Source organism: Crocodylus siamensis, chromosome 2, assembly GCF_052110815.1.
Source record: "Crocodylus siamensis isolate JL-2025a chromosome 2, ASM5211081v1, whole genome shotgun sequence".
Classification (NCBI taxonomy): Eukaryota; Metazoa; Chordata; order Crocodylia; family Crocodylidae; genus Crocodylus; species Crocodylus siamensis.
Window position 1 is genome coordinate 274683984 of NC_143396.1, and position 19384 is coordinate 274703367.

The window sequence follows — 19384 nt, forward strand, 5'->3', positions numbered from 1 at the left end:
CTTCCTGTTATCACAACTTAATCTAAATTTCATCTGCCTAGAGCGGGGGGGCTGGACCAGATGATCTGCAAGGTCCCTTCCAGCCCCTAACAATCTATGAATCTGGATTTGACATAATGTCAAAGTGTAACAAAGTTATTGATCAGTAACTGAATAAGATATGGGTCATACTACTTTATCTGGTCCTAAATACAAAAATATACCCAAACTCTGGCCAGAGAGTGAAGTGGCTACATTAAGTAACCTAAACAAAGTTGTTACTGGGCATGTCTACATGTTCATTAATGCACACTAGTTGCTGCACATTTAGTTGGTACTTAATGAAGTGCTAACTATGCGCAGTACCTACAGTTACTGTGCATTAGCACTGGTGCCTGTTCTGGTTTTTGCCCAGCATGCTACTGTGTAGTGCCATTAGGCTACTGCACGTTGAGCATCTCATGTAGATGTGCTCACTCAGTATTCAACAGGCTTCTACAGTGAAAAATATGTGCATAGGGTCTCAAAGGGTATCTTATTTCAACTAAAACTTCCACTAATCTGATCTAAATAAAGATGTTTGTATTGAGCTGCAGGAACTTCCCAGTAAATGCTGAGCAAAAAACTTCAGGGGAAAAACAAAGCATGTTTTTTTTCGCATTTTACAGGAATGGATGCATCTCTCCATCTCTAGGCAGAGAGAAAATGATGCTCTAAAAATAGCATCAATAGAGCTCTAAGCCTAGCTTATTGGTATCAAAGTAATACCATTCAAATGTTTATTTCTTCAGGTGGATGATCTACTCATCATTGAAGAGAAAATAGACCTGGAAGTTCGATCTTTGGAAACCTGCATGTATGATCATAAAACTTTCTCAGAAATCCTTAACAGAGTTCAAAAAGCTGTGGATGACCTGAATCTTCATTCCTATTCCAACTTACCTATCTGGGTCAATAAGTTGGATATGGAGGTAGGTTTCTGGTCCTGACAACCCTTTGAGCTAACATGGCTTAGGCACACCAGTTGTATTACTAGGAGCATACAAGTGATGTTGCTAGCATTACATTCAGCCACCTTTTGACTCCAATGCTGGAATGACCAACTACCCATATACAGTTGGGTTGCCAGGAGGCAGGCTTTGACATGAGTCTAGAGTAGGGCTCAAATTCCTGGCTCCAGAACCATAGCAAGATGCCTGAGCTGCATCTGGTGGCAGAACACATAACCCAGCATTATTCCTAAAGGTTGCACAGCAGTCTGTTTTGTTAACCTGACTTATCAGTCAGGTGACATAGGGAAATTCTGTACTACTTCCAGGTTCTCAGACTTCAGCTTGTGGCAGGTATTGACCCTACAAGGAGTGTCTGCATTGTCAGGGTTCTGCTGTTACTTATTGGAATTAATGGCTTTCAAGTCTTGAGGTGGAAGGACAACAGTTAGCACAAAGCCTAAATGATACTTGAATTAAGTGGGCATGATATTGTTCTACTCATTCAAAGTAAGACTACTGTTTGTAATATAGCTGGTGCTACTTAAGCTAATAAGACAAATGGTCAGTTTTCCACATTGCTTAGGTTCTCTTCCAAGTCCATATTTTAAAATGGGTGTCATGACCTAACTTCCTTTTTGAGGGGAGTTAAACAGATTTGATGTAATTTAACTCACTTCCCTAGTTGATTACAACCCGGTTTCTGTCTTGGAGCAGTCTTGCAATATTTGGAACTTATAAGGATTTTGGGAAGCAAATACATGATTCAAGAGTCTTGAAAGATGATTACAATGTGGTTTTCCCTTAGATTGAAAGAATACTAGGAGTTCGTCTACAAGCTGGGTTGAGAGCTTGGACCCAAGTTCTTCTTGGACAAGCTGATGACAAAGCAGAAGTTGACATGGATACAGATGCCCCCCAGGTCAGCCACAAGCCTGGTGGGGAGCCAAAAATCAAAGTAAGTGATTTAATTCTTATAAATCGCAAGTAAAACTACTTACAATTAGTATTGCCCTAAAATATAACTTTAATCTTTTATCCACAACTGCCTTACAACTGGTCTTGGAGATGGGGAAAGGAATGGATAAGTGTTAAATTTACTCTTTACATTGGCAAAACTTACTGTTCTGTGGGGGGGGTATTTATTTATTTATTTTAGATTGAAAGCTCTTTTTATCTAAAAGTTACCTCCTATGTTAGACATCTGCTGCCCCAAGCATCTTTGTTCTAGCAAAATGAAGCTGAATATGAGGTTTCTGTGTTTCTGCAGAACATTGTGCATGAACTGAGAATAACCAACCAGGTCATCTACTTGAATCCACCAATTGAAGACTGCAGATACAAGCTATATCAAGAAATGTTTTCCTGGAAGATGGTTATATTATCACTACCCAGAATCCAAAGTCAGAGATACCAAGTAAGCATGATTAAAACCGTATGTATGAATCAAAGATTCTTCTGATTGGAAGTACTTGAAATTCTGTTTTAAATGTAGCATGAAGTTGATGCATCCTAATTTTGTATCTGTGGATCCTGTCAGGTGGGTGTGCACTACGAGCTCTCAGAGGAAGAGAAGTTCTATCGCAATGCTTTAACACGGATGCCTGATGGCCCTGCAGCATTGGAGGAATCTTATTCTGCAGTCATGGGAATTGTAACAGAGGTTGAGCAGTATGTCAAGGTAAGACATGAATTCTGATATTGATGGCTCAACATGCATTTTCTGTCCATCACCTTTCCTTGCACTTCAATACTTATCTGTAAACCAACCTGTAGCCAGTCAGCCAAAAATAGTAGGGCTTATTTAAAATAGGCAAGCTTCAATAGTCTGTAAACTTGTTTACACTAAAGATTCTCACGTATTTTAGGTTTGGCTGCAATACCAATGCTTATGGGATATGCAAGCTGAAAACATATACAACCGCCTGGGTGAAGACTTAAATAAGTGGCAAGCCCTATTAGTTCAGATAAGAAAGGCCAGAGGAACCTTTGACAATGCAGAAACCAGGAAAGAATTTGGACCTGTTATCATAGACTATGGCAAGGTAAGTGCTTAATGCATCATGCTTTCTTCCCCTCCTTCCCTTTTAAAGATGCATAAAAATGAAACTTATGGGACTGGCAAACAGTATAACCAAACTCTGCCATATTTTTTTTTTTTTTTTTTTTTTTTTTTTTGTAGGTACAATCTAAAGTGAATTTGAAATACGACTCCTGGCATAAGGAAGTACTCAGCAAATTTGGTCAAATGCTAGGCCAGAACATGACTGAATTCCATTCGCAGATTTCCAAGGTTAGAACAGTTCATTAATTCCTTTGGGAGACCAACTCACTACATTTAGTTTTTTAAACTATAGACTCTTTCCTTTTAACAGTCCCGCCAAGAGCTGGAGCAGCATTCAGTGGACACTGCTAGCACATCAGATGCAGTGACATTCATCACATATGTTCAGTCCCTGAAACGTAAAATCAAACAGTTTGAAAAACAAGTTGAGGTAAGTTGTTGGTTTCCTGCTTAAGGGCTTGCTTTCTGGTAGTACTGAACACTTGACATTTTTTTAAGACTTGATATAATACCTAGTTTAAGCCCGCTGAAAATGATTCTATCAGAGCCTAGTGACCCGACTGGAATCTTGATTGGAGAGTTTTGTAATGTGCCCTTTAGCTGTAAACCAGTATTAATATTTTTAGTATAGTATGGCTAAAAATTTTACTTGCATAGTTATTTATTAAAATCACTTTGTGGCTTGTAGCTTTACCGCAATGGTCAGCGCTTGCTTGAGAAACAACGGTTCCAGTTCCCTTCCTCTTGGTTGTACATTGACAATATTGAAGGAGAGTGGGGTGCTTTCAATGACATCATGCGTCGTAAGGATTCTGCCATTCAGCAACAAGTGGCAAACCTGCAAATGAAGATTGTTCAAGAAGACCGGGCAGTGGAGAGCCGCACAGTTGACCTCTTGACAGATTGGGAGAAAACAAAGCCTGTGACAGTAAGTTCAGATGTACTTTGTTTTTAAACACAAACAGGGCTTGCTTACAGCTAATAAACTTCAAAATAAACAGGGCTTTACTCATTTTGTTTCATTTTGATCATAAATGGAACTCCTGAAATTTCATGTACCTTGTAAGAGGCACTTGCTTTTATCTTGCCTTGCTCCATTTAAAACCACTGCACTTTCCCCTATCTTAGTTTTTGCTTTCTGAAACTGATACAGCTAGTTAAAGGTGCCCAAACACTCCCAAAAGGCAAGAGAATGATATTGCTGAGATTTAAGTTTTACAAAGGGGTATAAATAGAAACTGATCACATTTGCTTTGTTCACAACACTGCTCATCTGGGGATGGGATCAATACTATGTTTAACAGGTTGGGAAATGGAGAAGTCCTTAGAACGGATAAAAAAGATGCAGTTCTTCTAGTGCTACTTCTGATGAGGCTTACCATCTGTACAATGGGTAAATTCAAAAGGTTGAATCTAGCATTTGTATGCATGGCCCTTTTTAGGGAAACTTGCGTCCAGAAGAAGCTCTTCAGGCACTTACAATTTATGAGGGAAAATTTGGTAGGCTGAAAGATGATCGTGAGAAGTGTGCAAAAGCCAAAGAAGCCCTGGAACTGACAGACACTGGACTCCTAAGTGGCAGTGAAGAACGTGTGCAGGTATGAGGTTTTTTTGCAGGCAACTAGAATTAGTGTTTAAATTTATTAAGTTACCTCCTTCCTTTCTCTGAATGTATTGGAATGTTTGCCTCAGAAGACAGCAGAGGTCTCTTCTCTCACTTTTGTGTTGTTTTTTTACCGTGAGTGGAAGTGTCCACCTGTGTGTCTTCATACCTGTTCAGCCCTTAGCCTCGCTGTAGAGATTGTCCTAAACCTCAGTAACTACCTCAGTAGAAACCCCTTCCACTCCCCTTCCCACAAGTTTGGTAAAGTCTCTCTGTTCTGTCACTGTACCTTGAACCACTGAGTTTCATGGATTTTAGAATTCTTTAACTTACCTTATCCTTACCATTTATATACCCCTGATGTGAGTTTGACATGTTCCTTTGAACAACAGGTAGCTCTTGAAGAGTTGCAGGACCTCAAAGGAGTCTGGTCTGAGCTTTCCAAGGTCTGGGAGCAGATTGATCAAATGAAAGAGCAACCCTGGGTTTCAGTACAACCTCGCAAGGTACTTTTTCATACATGTAGAAACCATAACTTCACTTACTTGAATGGGGTGACTCTCCAAAGTTCTGCCATTTTAAGTACTGGGCTATTAGAAAATAGTTCCGTGCTTAACTCAGAAATGAACCAGAACCTATTAGTGGTTCTCTTGCCATCTTGGCAGAGGGGTAGAAGGGCAAGACTGAACAAGGTGGAATCATCTTCCATATTACATGGTACATATTCTTTCTGAAGCTTCAGCTTGCTTAAGCTTACAAAACTTGTGTGCACATCTTGATTTATAAGAATGAAAAAATACAGGCCATATCTAAAGGGAACAGGACTTGATGCTATGTTGTATTCTTGTTCAGGTCAACTTATTCAAACTGTAATTTCTTAAATGCTTGTTTAGCTTCATTGACAAAGAGGTTGTTTTAGTACTTACATGATGCATGTTCCTGAAATGCCTAGGGAATCTACCTTAAATAGTTTGTACTGATTTTTATTATGCCACCTTTTCAACAAAGGCTCAGAGCAACTTACAGAAATGGATGCTAACTTTTTATAAAGCAGATGTAAAACAACACCCCCCCTCCCCCCCCCCCATTTTTAATATTCTCTCAACTCTATAAGTAATGGTCTTGACTCTGCAATTTTAGATGGATCACAATCATAGTGTGTTGTTCAGATGTTTAAAGGGCATAGAACACTAGCAGTATTTTACATGTTTGTGAATTGTTTCTAACAACATTATCTAGCGTCTCAAAATTCACAATGTTACTATTTCCACTTTAACATGGGGCATTTACGTAACAAATATAAAGATGACAAATTACAAGTAAACTTGATGGTTGTACTCTCCATTGTAATTAATTACTGCAAGCAGCTGGTAGCAGGTTAATTCTTTAACAGCTGCTTTTTTTTTTTTTACCAACAGCTTCGACAAAACTTGGATGGCTTACTGAACCAACTGAAAAATTTTCCTGCTCGTTTGCGGCAGTATGCCTCTTATGAATATGTTCAGAGACTTCTGAAGGGTTACATGAAGGTTGGTATATTTAATTTACTTTTAACTTAAATTTCTTTTTAAATGCATTATCTGACTCCAGTCTTCTCTCCCTATAGATAAATATGTTGGTGATTGAGCTGAAATCTGAAGCTCTTAAAGATCGTCACTGGAAACAGCTGATGAAGAGACTTCATGTTAACTGGGTTGTTTCTGAACTAACCCTGGGACAGATCTGGGATGTTGACTTGCAGAAAAATGAATTAATTGTCAAAGATGTGCTGCTTGTGGCTCAAGGAGAGATGGCTTTGGAGGAGTTCTTGAAACAGGCTAGTATATTGCTATATATAAAGACCTGTCTTGAGGGTGGGAAGGATTTTGATTTGCTGAACACGTGTTAGATGGGCTGTTGAATACAGAGGAAGCTGGAAGTGAAAACCATCTGCAATATTTGTAGGTTACTAAGCAAATGCCATGTCAGAACTTGTAACATGGCACTTGAACAAGGATAACTGCTTCAGGAAGGAAATAAAGCTTTTTAAGTTTTCTGAAATTAAAGAACTCGCATGCAAAATTGCTAAAATTAGTCTTAAAATATTAAGATGGGAAATAGAAAATGCTATTGAACTACTCCTGCATACTAATTTAGTTACTACTGTATTCAGTCAGTTCACCTTTTTTCATTTTTTTTTTTCTAGGTCCATTTTTAAAGTGTGTTTAAAGTAGTTCAAGGTTTAAACCTATAGTCCTTGAAGTAAAAAGTCCATTAACTTATTTCTATATTTTTAGAACATAATGCGTCAGGATTAAGGCCTTCTGATTTTCTTTTCTCTTTAAAGATAAGAGAAGTGTGGAATACTTATGAACTGGACCTGGTTAACTATCAGAACAAATGTCGTTTGATTCGTGGCTGGGATGATCTTTTCAACAAAGTCAAAGAGCACATCAACAGTGTATCTGCAATGAAGCTATCGCCATACTACAAGGTATATAATGTAAAACCAGTTCTTTGACTCCCTTTGTTTGCAATTCTATCCTAATATTTCAACTGTTAGCTTTTGTGCTAAGTGTTGACAAATTATCACGTACAAGAGCAAGTACATTGTGGTTTAAATCACTTTTAAAAAGTCCTCTCATCCCAATGTTAGCTAAGCTAGCTTTATGTTAACTTATCCCACTTCGAAAAGTAATATCTGCTTGTAGGTAATTTTTTAAGGTAAACTGAATACTAATGGCTGGCTTAACCTCTAGGTGTTTGAGGAAGACGCTCTTAGCTGGGAAGACAAACTGAATCGTATCATGGCTCTCTTTGATGTCTGGATAGATGTTCAAAGACGATGGGTCTACCTTGAGGGTATCTTCACTGGTAGTGCTGATATCAAGCATTTGCTTCCTGTTGAAACCCAGAGGTTCCAAAGGTACACTTTGGCTTGATTCTCTCTCATTTTTTTTCTTCTTTTTTTAATATTCTTAGTATTTCTGGTTTAAGCCAAGCTATATGTTTTGCCACCCTTCCAAATGTCAGGCCTGCCACCTCCACTATAGAATCCAGCAGTTGATATCGCACAAATCCAGCTTGGTTTTAGCCTTACTGCAGGCTTTGGCTGGCAGATTCAGGAAAAAGGCAGTGTGATACCACGACTTGTTAAAGCAACTTAGGTTAGCTATCAAAAGACTAGAAAAGAATTGAAGCAAGAGGCTGATACAGATATTATCTTGTCTAAACCTCAGGCAAGGTTTTGCCTGAGTTCAAATAAGCTGCTCAGTGATTTGCAGTGATCCCAGAGATTTGTCTTGAGGCATGAGAACAGGGCAGAGTTGTATGTGTTGCTTTCTTAATGTGTAAATTCACTGTATTCAGGTAAAAGTGCCTGCATATCAACAAGTGAATTAATTGCCACTGTTTTTCCTAGGTACCTGTGGAGAGATCTAGCTGGAATCCAGTTTTAGAGTTCCATACAGCTTGCTGCATAATAATGCAGAGCATTCATAAATGTCACACATGCCAGGATATCCAGACTGTAGTTTTTGAGTTTATACTGATAGCCTTCCTCACTTAATCTGCTAATGCCTTTCTTACCTCTAGCATCAGTACCGAGTTTCTGGCACTCATGAAAAAGGTGTCCAAATCTCCGCTAGTGATGGATGTTCTTAATATCCAGGGTGTACAAAGATCATTGGAAAGATTGGCAGACTTGCTTGGAAAGATCCAGAAGGCACTGGGAGAATATCTGGAGAGAGAGAGATCTTCTTTCCCTCGGTAAGGAGTTTAATCTCCAACTGATAAAATACGGAATAAAATCTACCATGATGGATGCTTGCATATCAGTAGTTGTTAATACAGGCACTGTGTTCCTCAAATTCTTTACTAAGTCACTACTTGTAAAACACAAACTGTCTTCTGCAGTTTTAAGGCATTTAATCGTAGTCTGTCTGAAAAGTTACCCATCGCTTCTGATGCAGTGTAAAGTAGCTGAAGTGTATGATTTCAGTAGTAAGCATTGTTTAATGGCCTGTTTTTCAGCTGACATGGATTCTAGCTAGAATACAGGTTTTAGAAGTTAAACTAAATAAGCAAATTCAAATTTTATATTGCATTCTATTTCACCTTCATCATCAATTCAGTGGTGCCTGAATTGCAGTCATAATGTGCGACTTCCATACCAAGATTAGAAGTCCGTGCTACAAAAGTGGCATTAAGATAGACCCCTAGCACTGGAAGAAGCTGGAGAAAGAACTTCAGTTAGCTTCTTCACTATAGCAGAAGGAATGAAGTTTAAAGTACTCAGAGTAAGGAGTATGAGGGGAGGGAAGTGCACAACAATTTAGTGTGTATTTATCTTCTAGTTCTTAAAAAGCAAGTTTAATCTCATTTTAGAGATTAGCCTTAATATCACACAAGGTGCTTGCTTTATCTCCCAAATATCATAAGACTTACGAAGTTGTTATTTGTACTCAAAATGTTACATCTGTAAATTTAATTCACTTTTGTGCATGCAGGTTTGGTCCATGATGAAACTTTTTTATCTAATTCTAGGTTTTACTTCGTTGGTGATGAGGATTTACTGGAAATTATTGGGAACAGCAAGAATGTAGCCAAGCTGCAGAAGCACTTCAAGAAAATGTTTGCTGGAGTTTCTAGCATCATCCTTAATGAAGATAACTCTATTGTCCTGGGAATCTCCTCCCGTGAAGGAGAGGAGGTATAGCTGCATCTTCAGGAGTCCTTATTTAAATGTGTCCATAGCTTAAACTAAAATGTAACTTTAAATCTATTCCTCTTTCAGGTGCTGTTCAAAACACCTGTGTCTATCACAGAACACCCCAAGATCAATGAGTGGCTTACACTTGTGGAAAAAGAAATGCGGGTCACCCTTGCTAAGCTGCTTGCTGAGTCTGTTACAGAAGTAGAAATCTTTGGTAAAGCAACCTCCATTGATCCAGCTACTTATATTTCTTGGATCGACAAATATCAGGTATCTGTCAAATCACTTGAGAAATATTAATGTTCGGCTACCCTCTTGTGGGAAGAAAGGATCCTGACAATTTTAACTATTAATGTTCTAGGCCCAGCTTGTTGTCCTGTCAGCCCAGATTGCTTGGTCAGAGAATGTTGAGTCTGCTCTGAATGGCATGGGTGGTGGTGGTGACAGCAGCCCTCTGCATTCTGTGCTGGCTAATGTCGAGGTCACACTGAATGTATTGGCAGATTCAGTGTTGATGGAACAACCGCCCCTCCGCAGAAGGAAGTTGGAGCACTTGGTAAGCAAAACTCCCTTCTCAACGTAAGTTATTCAGTGTCTTTTTAAAGGTACACCTTAGTTTCACTAAAATTGGTTTCTAATGTAGCTTGATTTAATGTTCACATCAAGCTTTGAAAGCAAAACCACCTGTTTCTACAAATAATTTACAAATGAATGTCATTTATTCAAAGTCTGAAAGATAATTCAGCAAAGAAATATTTAGAATACACTAATCACTCTCCACTTTTGATGGTAAAAAATTTAATGCAGATTTAATAATGTGTCATGGCCACCTTGAAGATATCCTCAAAATCTCTGGAAGTGGAAATAACTAATATCCACCAAATAGTAATTTGGGCTCATCCTACTATAAAGCTGGATGTAAAGTGGAACAGCAAAGCACTTTTTGCTACTAGCTTGTCTTACAAATTGTAGAGAATTCAGCATAAAGAGAAAGATAAGTTCTGTTCCTAAAGGTGATAGTGGCATTGGTACAGCCGTTTCCTTGAACTTCTTTCCAGAAGAACAGTGGAGCTGTTCACAAACTCATAGAAGTCCTTGACAGGATAAACTTTGTGGATCTAAGAGAGGCTGTATCCATTGCAACCTATGCTCCACAAGGGCTAATCACATAGTCTCAGAACTAAGTCTGAAGCTTCTCTGAGATGATAGAGCCTGCTAGTCCTGTTAGCAACAGGTGACCTTTTTTACAATAGTGCCTCTTCAGACTAGATAAAAATTAGGTCTGTGGCCCAGAACAATGGCTCTCTAAATAGAAAGCTCATTTGAGGTGCTGTGACTTAGTTGTATTGGAATACATGACTTACGCCTAGTATTTAACAAGTTGATTTTGTTCTCCAGATCACAGAATTGGTGCACCAAAGAGATGTTACAAGATCTCTAATCAAAAGTAAGGTTGACAACTCCAAATCCTTTGAGTGGCTCAGTCAGATGCGATTCTACTTTGACCCAAAACAGACCGATGTGTTGCAACAGCTGTCCATTCAGATGGCAAATGCCAAATTCAACTATGGCTTTGAGTACCTTGGTGTTCAGGATAAGCTAGTGCAGACTCCTCTTACTGACCGCTGCTACCTGACCATGACACAAGCCTTGGAGGCAAGACTTGGAGGATCACCATTTGGTAAGTGTGTATTTTATTCCCAGTATGTCTTCTACATTTAAAGATGAAGCATGCTGTATACTTTATAGCAGAACAAAGGTGATTTAAGAAGTAGTGGTTTTGAATTCAAGCCAAGATTTGGGTTGAATATTTTGGTGTAATGTTAGAGTAGTGCAACAAGCTATGTGGAGGAGTTGTGGAATCCTATGCACTTGGAAGCTTTTTGTGTGTAATATTCTAGGAATACTTTATCCTGCCTCAGTGTAGGGGGGATGAGGAGCTCAGGGGTGTCCAAGATAAAGCCCATGGGCTGAATCCAGCCCAAGGAGCCCTATCGTCCAGCCTGCAATGCCACCTATGGGTCACAGACTGGTGTGCCACATGCAACACACTGGCCCCAGCCCCATGCACTGCATGCAGTGCGTGGAGCTGATCTTGTACAAGCTGTACATGGCTCAGGGGTTAGAGCTGGCACATGCGTTGCACCTAGGGCCAGTCTCAGGTATGTTGCATGTGGCACCCATGCTGGACGGCCCTGCACGCTGGATCTGGGGGTGGTCTAAATTGAGCCCGCAGGCCAGCCCCAAATGTCGAATCAGCCTGGAGTCTGGGCCAGTGTGCACTGAACCTGAGTGGGGCTGGTCTGTGGGTCCTGATGTGCCCTGCAGACTGGCTCTGCACCCATCATGTGCTCTGCAGTCTTGGATGAGTTTGACACCCCCTTAGCTAGATGATCTTTGTAGGCTCTGCAATTTCTACAATAAAAACATTTCTGTAGTTGAAAACACTAGCTTGAATAAATTGGCAATGCTTCATATGTATACTGACTTTAACTTTTTTCATGCTGTGAAGAGATTAATAAGCCTGTCCCCTTCCAAAACTAGGTCCTGCTGGTACTGGTAAAACAGAATCTGTCAAGGCTCTTGGACACCAGCTTGGACGCTTTGTTTTGGTTTTCAACTGTGATGAAACATTTGACTTCCAGGTATAGTGATTTTTATTCTGGTAAGATGTTCAACCAGTAGGCTTGAAAAATAATCTTTTTCTCTAATGGTCAAATTGCAACCATCTTCAACAGATGCAACTAAAGCAGAGTTGCAGCCTAAACTGAGGTGGGGCAGCAGTTGCCTACCTCCTTTCTAAGGGGTAATTGACTTATGCAGTTGAACTGAGATGTCTGTCTTGGTGGAAGCTCACATAAGCACAAAGGGTTACCTGTCAACCACATCCTGCCCAGTTCTTGATGCATTAGTGTTTCAACTAATTTTGGATTCTGATGCTTAGCATTTGCTTTAACAGAAATAGACGTGCAGGTTTCTAAAAATGCATTACTGAGACAGCTCTTTGACTTTCAGACCCTGGAAGATTTTTATGAAAAGAGAAGCAGAATACATGTACACAACAGCATAAAACTTAATTTAAGAATTACAGTTGAAGTAAAATGCTTCACTATAGTACTATTCTTTGGACTAGCTCTACTAGTATACTCATTCTTTAGTTGGTTAATATCTGGCACTGTGCTTTTATTATCCTCTCAAAGCTTATTACTCAACTTTTAATTGCACATTTTAGTTAGGTTCTGACTTGAACTGGGGAGACATCAGGGGGTTGCAACTGAAAGCATAGATTTTTGACTGACACTAACTTTGTGTCTCTAAAACAATACAGGCTAGTTTCAGTTGCATATAGTGAAGGAATACAAAGGTAACTTCTATGTATGTTTCCTTACCTATAGGCAATGGGACGTATCTTCGTGGGGCTCTGCCAAGTGGGTGCATGGGGCTGCTTTGATGAATTCAACAGACTGGAGGAGCGCATGCTTTCTGCTGTTTCTCAGCAGGTTCAGTGCATCCAGGAGGCATTGCGAGAACATTGCAATCCAAATTATGACAAAAGTATGGAATCTTTTTTTTTTTTCTGTTCTCTGGTAGTGGTTGTGTAGTGTATCTAATGATTGCTTTTGCTCTAGACATAGTTAACTGAAAAATGGGGGCAGAAACATCACTGTCTTGGCCAGAGATTTGCTAATAGTATAAGCAATTTCTAAACTATGGAAGGGAAGTCACTTTGAAGTTTTAATTGAATTAGCTGGATTGTAAACAAAACAAAGTCGGATGCTAAGGAAACATTCTTCTGCATTAAGAGCTGACTTTGTTGAAAGAAAACAAGCTGAATTTGTAGTATGTAACTTTTTTTTTTTTAGCTTCTGCACCAATAACTTGTGAGCTGCTGAACAAGCAAGTTAAAGTGAGCCCTGACATGGCTATCTTCATCACAATGAATCCTGGCTACGCAGGCAGATCAAATCTTCCTGACAACTTGAAGAAGCTGTTCCGTAGCTTGGCAATGACAAAGCCAGACCGACAGCTAATTGCCCAAGTCATGTTATACTCCCAGGGCTTCCGTACTGCTGAAGTGCTTGCCAACAAGATTGTCCCATTCTTCAAGTGAGTAATAGTAACACATGCAAGTCTAAATAAATCTTTAAAAGAGCATTGTTAGGTTTCAGATTTTAAAATTTAATGTTGGCAAGTACCAACAATAGCATCTTTCATCTGCAGCAGCTATTCTTAAACACTAAACTTGTGATGAGCTTTTGCTAAATTGATTCTGGTCTCTTTCCACTTAGACTATGTGATGAACAACTGTCCTCTCAAAGCCATTATGACTTTGGCTTGAGAGCTCTGAAAAGCGTACTGGTTAGTGCAGGTAATGTGAAGAGGGAGAGGATTCAGAAGATAAAACGAGAGAAGGAAGAACGTGGTGAAGTTGTTGATGAAGGTGAAATTGCTGAGAATTTACCAGAGCAAGAGGTAAAGTGTATACAGAATTTTTTAAGTGACTAGTCACTGTAAAGGTGTAACTACAGTATAAATGTATATGAACACTCTAACATGGTAAAACAGATGCTTTATCTAGCAAACTTTGATCTACTCACTTTATTTTTTAGCACTTCCTGCATCGTGTGAAATTGGTTCAGTATTAGCCACAATAAACAGCTGAAACTTTAATCGGTGATTTGAGGAAGAGTGCTTGTATTCATTAACGATTTTCACTTAAAATTATTCTTGGCGAATATTGTTATCATATTGCATGCTTAGAAATCCATTTTGACATTTTAATATTTTAAGGCAGTGGGGAAGCAACTTTTTTGGCAGATGTATCACAAATAAGCCCTATACCCTCCCTGAATACCTGTCAGATCCCTTTGCCTTACGTAATCTGCTTCTCACCTTTTTCTGTGACCGGCCTGATCTCATGGTCTGCTCTGTCTCCCCCACTTATCTGCCACTGTTGCCATCCCCCTCCCCAACTTGCCACATGAAGGCTGCCTATATCCACTTGTGGCACCCATGTTGCAGGTTGGCCACCCCTGTTTTGAGCACCTACAGTTACCAGCTAAAGGGAAATTTTGGTCTTAAATGGTCTTAAATTCCTTGTGTACAAGCAATCAAGACTGAGCACTGTCATTATGACTTTGCACAAATGTGAAATACTTGCTGTTGAGGTTTTAGTTATACATTCAAACACGGAAGATGCAACTATTTAGTCCAAGTATACGACACTATCAAATTATTTCTACTAAGCTGACTGCCCATGTTTGCTCTTAACTTGTCCTATCAAAACCTACACTTTTACATAGATTCTGATCCAGAGTGTTTGTGAAACAATGGTACCCAAACTTGTTGCAGAAGATATCCCACTGCTGTTCAGTCTCCTTTCCGATGTATTCCCTGGAGTACAGTATCATCGTGGTGAAATGACAGCCCTGCGAGAGGAGCTCAAGAAAGTGTGTCAGGAAATGTACCTTACATATGGGGATGGAGAGGACGTTGGTGGCATGTGGGTTGAAAAGGTAAATTACAGAAGCTGAACACTTTCAAATCCTACATTTGAAAAACTTAATGTTCATAGCTTACATTTTTTAAAAAGCAGGAATCTCTGCTGCAGAGATTCTTTAGAACCTGGGGAAATCCTTTCAATGTCTAGTTCCAAGTAATATTGTCAGTCTCTGCAAAAGTGCAAGACTTCACCAGCAAATCATGTTCTGTCACAGGTTCTCCAGCTGTATCAGATAACCCAGATCAATCACGGGTTGATGATGGTGGGTCCTTCTGGAAGTGGAAAGACCATGGCTTGGAGAGTACTCTTAAAAGCTCTTGAACGGCTGGAGGGTGTGGAAGGTGTTGCACACATCATTGATCCAAAAGCGATCAGCAAAGACCATCTTTATGGTACTTTGGACCCAAATACCAGAGAATGGACAGATGGCTTGTTTACACATGTCTTGAGAAAGTGAGTCTTAGTAGCATTTTATTAAAATTAAGGGGCTCACTGTATGATCTATTAATGGCATAGTGAAAACGGTGTGTATTTGCTTAAGTCTTTAAACCCACACTAAATGCTTTTCTCAATTTAGGATTATAGACAACGTGAGGGGTGAGCTACAGAAACGGCAGTGGATTATCTTTGATGGTGATGTAGACCCTGAATGGGTTGAGAACTTAAACTCTGTGCTGGATGACAACAAACTGCTGACCCTGCCCAATGGAGAACGTCTCAGCCTCCCACCTAATGTAATGTTGTGTTTATAACCAAGTACAATTTGCTCTAATCTACTGAATTTAATTCCTTTGCTGCTTTCAGTAGTCTGTAAACAGGCTCTTTAAAAAGCTCTGAGGTTTTTAGAACAATTCTATGGGTATAATATTTTGTTATACCACTACTTAGCATGCCCTTACATTTATACATCTCCGGGCATTTCCTAGTCTGGTGGGGTCAAGTTAAATTCTTGGAGGTATTGTTGGTACAATTGACTCTTATTCCCTACCCACTTACACAAATACATAAATTGACCTTTTTAATATTTTCAGTAGAAATTACTGAACTAACTTGATTTCTCAAATGTTCTTTCTTCTTAGGTGCGTATCATGTTTGAAGTACAAGATCTGAAATATGCAACCCTGGCTACCGTGTCCAGGTGTGGAATGGTCTGGTTTAGTGAAGATGTTCTGAGTACAGACATGATATTCAATAACTTCCTGGCCAGACTACGAAGCATCCCTCTGGATGAAGGTGAGGAAGAAGCTCAGCGTAGGCGGAAGGGCAAAGAAGATGAAGGTGAAGAAGCAGCTTCTCCAATGTTGCAGGTATAACTTTTAAACTACTGTAGAGCAGGACTGCGGACTAATCTACTCGCTTAACTGCTGTTCTGAATACCTAAATTAAGGCTATAATGTCAATGTTAATTCTGTTTCCCTTAAGGTACAAATGTATCTTCACATACTTTATTAAAATATGAAATGTTTCAAAGTTCTAGTTGGACAAACATTTTCCAAAACCAGTCTGACTTGAAGGAAACCCAATCCTTGAACAATGTTAATATTTTCAACAGATCCAGAGAGATGCAGCAACAATTATGCAGCCATACTTCACATCTAATGGACTGGTGACAAAAGCACTAGAGCATGCTTTCAAGTTAGAGCACATCATGGACCTCACTCGTTTGCGCTGTCTTGGTTCTCTGTTCTCCATGTTGCATCAGGCTTGTCGCAATGTTGCCCAGTACAATGCCAACCATCCTGACTTTCCTATGCAGATAGATCAACTGGAGCGTTATATCCAGGTAAATTTAAATGCTGCTACAAAATGATACCGTGACAAAAGAGATCAGCATGGTTATTAAACTTACTGTTCCCTGAATAGTTTTGTTTTTGGAAGGCAGGTGCAGGAAATAACCGCTACATCTGCATGAGCTAAAATATTTTGTCTTCCAACAGAGATACCTGGTCTATGCAATACTGTGGTCGCTTTCTGGAGATAGCCGTCTGAAAATGAGAGCAGAGCTTGGAGAATACATTAGGAGAATCACCACTGTACCACTTCCCACTGCACCCAACATACCAATAATTGATTATGAGGTAAAAGCCTTCATTTTCCATTTATACCATTCTAATTAAACAGACCACAATGACTTTTCTAAGTGCACACTTTTAAAGTACTAAATTGAAACTTTAATTTAGTACCAAACTATCTCAAATCAGTCCTGATGCCGAATGGCTCAGCCAGTAGGTACTGCACTGTATATCATACAAGCTGATTCTAAATTATCCCATATGGCATCATATTTGTAGGTGTTTTTAAACAGTTCAGCTAATTAAAAGCATAATTTTGTCCATCATCATCTTAAGAACAGGTTGCTGGGTTGGGTTCATGTTAGAATTTAGGATAGAGCTAGTGACTTTTTCCTAATTACATTTCTGTTCATCTAGGTGTCCATTACGGGCGAATGGGTGCCATGGCAATCTAAGGTTCCTCAAATTGAAGTTGAAACACACAAAGTTGCTGCTCCTGATGTTGTGGTACCAACCCTAGATACTGTCCGCCATGAAGCATTGTTGTACACTTGGCTAGCAGAGCATAAGCCCCTTGTGCTTTGTGGCCCTCCAGGTTCTGGAAAAACTATGACCCTCTTCAGTGCTCTCAGAGCCCTGCCTGATATGGAGGTAACTATTCTAAAGTCAAACCTGGGTATTATCACTTGTTTCTATAGACCTCTGGCTCTTACCAAATCTGCAGCTGACTTGCAGATGCATTAAAGCAAGAAAAAAGACTTACTTTGAAAATTGACATTGAGCAGTCTGAGTCAACACCATAAGCAATCTCCACTGGGTAAATTTTACCCTTTATTGTCACCAGTTATCAAACTACTTTCCAAAATCAAATTGGCTAACAGACAGTTATTGTCAGTGTAATTTTTTAAGAAATGTGTAAAGAGAACTTTTTCTTCTGTTGCTATATATCCTAAATGTTTTTTAAAAAATCAAAAAATCCTAGGTGGTAGTCAGGTACCTGCAAAGCCTGAAGTCCTGCCAGAGCTTCTCACAAGCTACACTTGGTCTTTAGGAGACCAGAACCATGCATATAAGGCGCAAGATACACATTGCATAGAGTTGTGTGAGTACTTGCAATGCAGCATAGCTTTTAAGATACACTTGTAAAACTTTTGGGGTTGGGGAATTAAGTGTGTCAGTGTAAACGAAGTACGGGCACAACGTTTTTGGCACTGGAGATTAGAGTCTTTCGTGCAGCAATATAGCCTGTCCTCCCTTCACTTAAGTATACAGTTTTTAACATGGCATAAAATTATGCCTTTTACTTTATTGCTTACTCATGCTGAGTAGTAAACATCATAATTAGACAAAGGCATAAAGGAAGTAGGGTATAAATTCTATTGCCTTAAATCTATAATGGGGCTTCCTGCCTTTTTTTTCATGAAGCAATTTGCAACACAAGTAAGCACCACCTGGTGTGCAACTTGTGTTATTGTCAACTCCATTTAATATCACTGGCTTCTGTTGGCTCTGTGCCTGTGACACTATTGGGTTTTGACTATTTATACCAGAGTTGATCAGTAGAGCAAATTGTAACAAATGAAATTGATCTAGAAAAGTAAAGGTAAGTAAAGCACTGCTGGTCTAGTTGTGTGCTAGTTAGCTAAATGTGCTTGTAAAATGGGATGGAAACATAGCAGAAATGGATTTTCCCATGGTCATTGACAAGTTATGAATTTTATATCCTGGCCTTGGGGCTCGAACTCCAAAACTATCCATCCATCATAGTCAGTACTGGTAGTACTAAAATACTGGGTTTTCTTCCATAAAACCAGAGCTTTAAGCTTGGGTAGGTAGTCTGTCTAGGCTTACAAGAGCATTATCCTTTGATGTGAGACAATATATAAATGAGAGTGGAGAGGATACCACCATAGGGTGCCTGACTTCAGTGGCAGAAGTTTGGATTATTATGGAAGTACAAAGTATCCAGTGAGATCATGGCTTAACTTTTATTACTGTTGAAAGCCTTTGCTAAACATGTTCTTTCTTTTGAAGTGATGGTTTTATGGTACCAGCATCAAATGCTTTTTTTCTTTTCACCCTCCTGCCCTTTTCTTTCTAGGTGGTTGGGCTGAACTTCTCAAGTGCAACTACTCCAGAGCTGCTTTTGAAAACTTTTGATCATTACTGTGAGTACAGACGTACGCCTAATGGAGTAGTATTGGCTCCTGTGCAGCTGGGGAAATGGCTGGTGCTGTTTTGTGATGAAATCAACTTGCCAGATATGGACAAATATGGCACGCAGAGAGTCATATCTTTCATTAGACAGGTTTGTTTCACTTTGAAACAAAGCATTATACCACTAAGTTAGGGAGTCTTCATTTTTAATAAAATAACTGTCTCATTCAGATGGTGGAACATGGAGGTTTCTATCGTACATCAGACCAGACATGGGTGAAACTAGAGAGAATTCAGTTTGTTGGAGCTTGTAACCCACCTACTGATCCTGGAAGGAAACCCCTTTCACATAGGTAATGTACTCAGTAAAAAGCTGCTGTTAA

The 19384-nt window shown here is 39.4% G+C and overlaps 1 protein-coding gene across 1 annotated transcript in view; it reads left to right on the plus strand.

Annotated features, from left to right (window-relative positions):
* DYNC1H1 (dynein cytoplasmic 1 heavy chain 1) overlaps window positions 1-19384 on the plus strand; it is a 62431-nt gene that overhangs the window by 12319 nt on the left and 30728 nt on the right. The window contains exons 9-40 of the mRNA XM_090034044.1: window positions 771-950; window positions 1777-1926; window positions 2239-2385; window positions 2509-2649; window positions 2837-3013; window positions 3151-3261; window positions 3344-3463; window positions 3722-3961; window positions 4476-4631; window positions 5029-5142; window positions 6055-6165; window positions 6243-6452; window positions 6963-7109; window positions 7375-7541; window positions 8210-8383; window positions 9161-9326; window positions 9411-9599; window positions 9691-9885; window positions 10728-11010; window positions 11874-11974; window positions 12725-12884; window positions 13193-13436; window positions 13619-13802; window positions 14633-14845; window positions 15047-15285; window positions 15410-15566; window positions 15912-16139; window positions 16385-16615; window positions 16770-16910; window positions 17262-17495; window positions 18946-19152; window positions 19233-19354. Of these exons, the coding sequence (XP_089890170.1) occupies window positions 771-950; window positions 1777-1926; window positions 2239-2385; window positions 2509-2649; window positions 2837-3013; window positions 3151-3261; window positions 3344-3463; window positions 3722-3961; window positions 4476-4631; window positions 5029-5142; window positions 6055-6165; window positions 6243-6452; window positions 6963-7109; window positions 7375-7541; window positions 8210-8383; window positions 9161-9326; window positions 9411-9599; window positions 9691-9885; window positions 10728-11010; window positions 11874-11974; window positions 12725-12884; window positions 13193-13436; window positions 13619-13802; window positions 14633-14845; window positions 15047-15285; window positions 15410-15566; window positions 15912-16139; window positions 16385-16615; window positions 16770-16910; window positions 17262-17495; window positions 18946-19152; window positions 19233-19354 (5639 nt within the window). The remainder of the gene's footprint in view (window positions 1-770; window positions 951-1776; window positions 1927-2238; window positions 2386-2508; window positions 2650-2836; window positions 3014-3150; window positions 3262-3343; window positions 3464-3721; window positions 3962-4475; window positions 4632-5028; window positions 5143-6054; window positions 6166-6242; window positions 6453-6962; window positions 7110-7374; window positions 7542-8209; window positions 8384-9160; window positions 9327-9410; window positions 9600-9690; window positions 9886-10727; window positions 11011-11873; window positions 11975-12724; window positions 12885-13192; window positions 13437-13618; window positions 13803-14632; window positions 14846-15046; window positions 15286-15409; window positions 15567-15911; window positions 16140-16384; window positions 16616-16769; window positions 16911-17261; window positions 17496-18945; window positions 19153-19232; window positions 19355-19384) is intronic.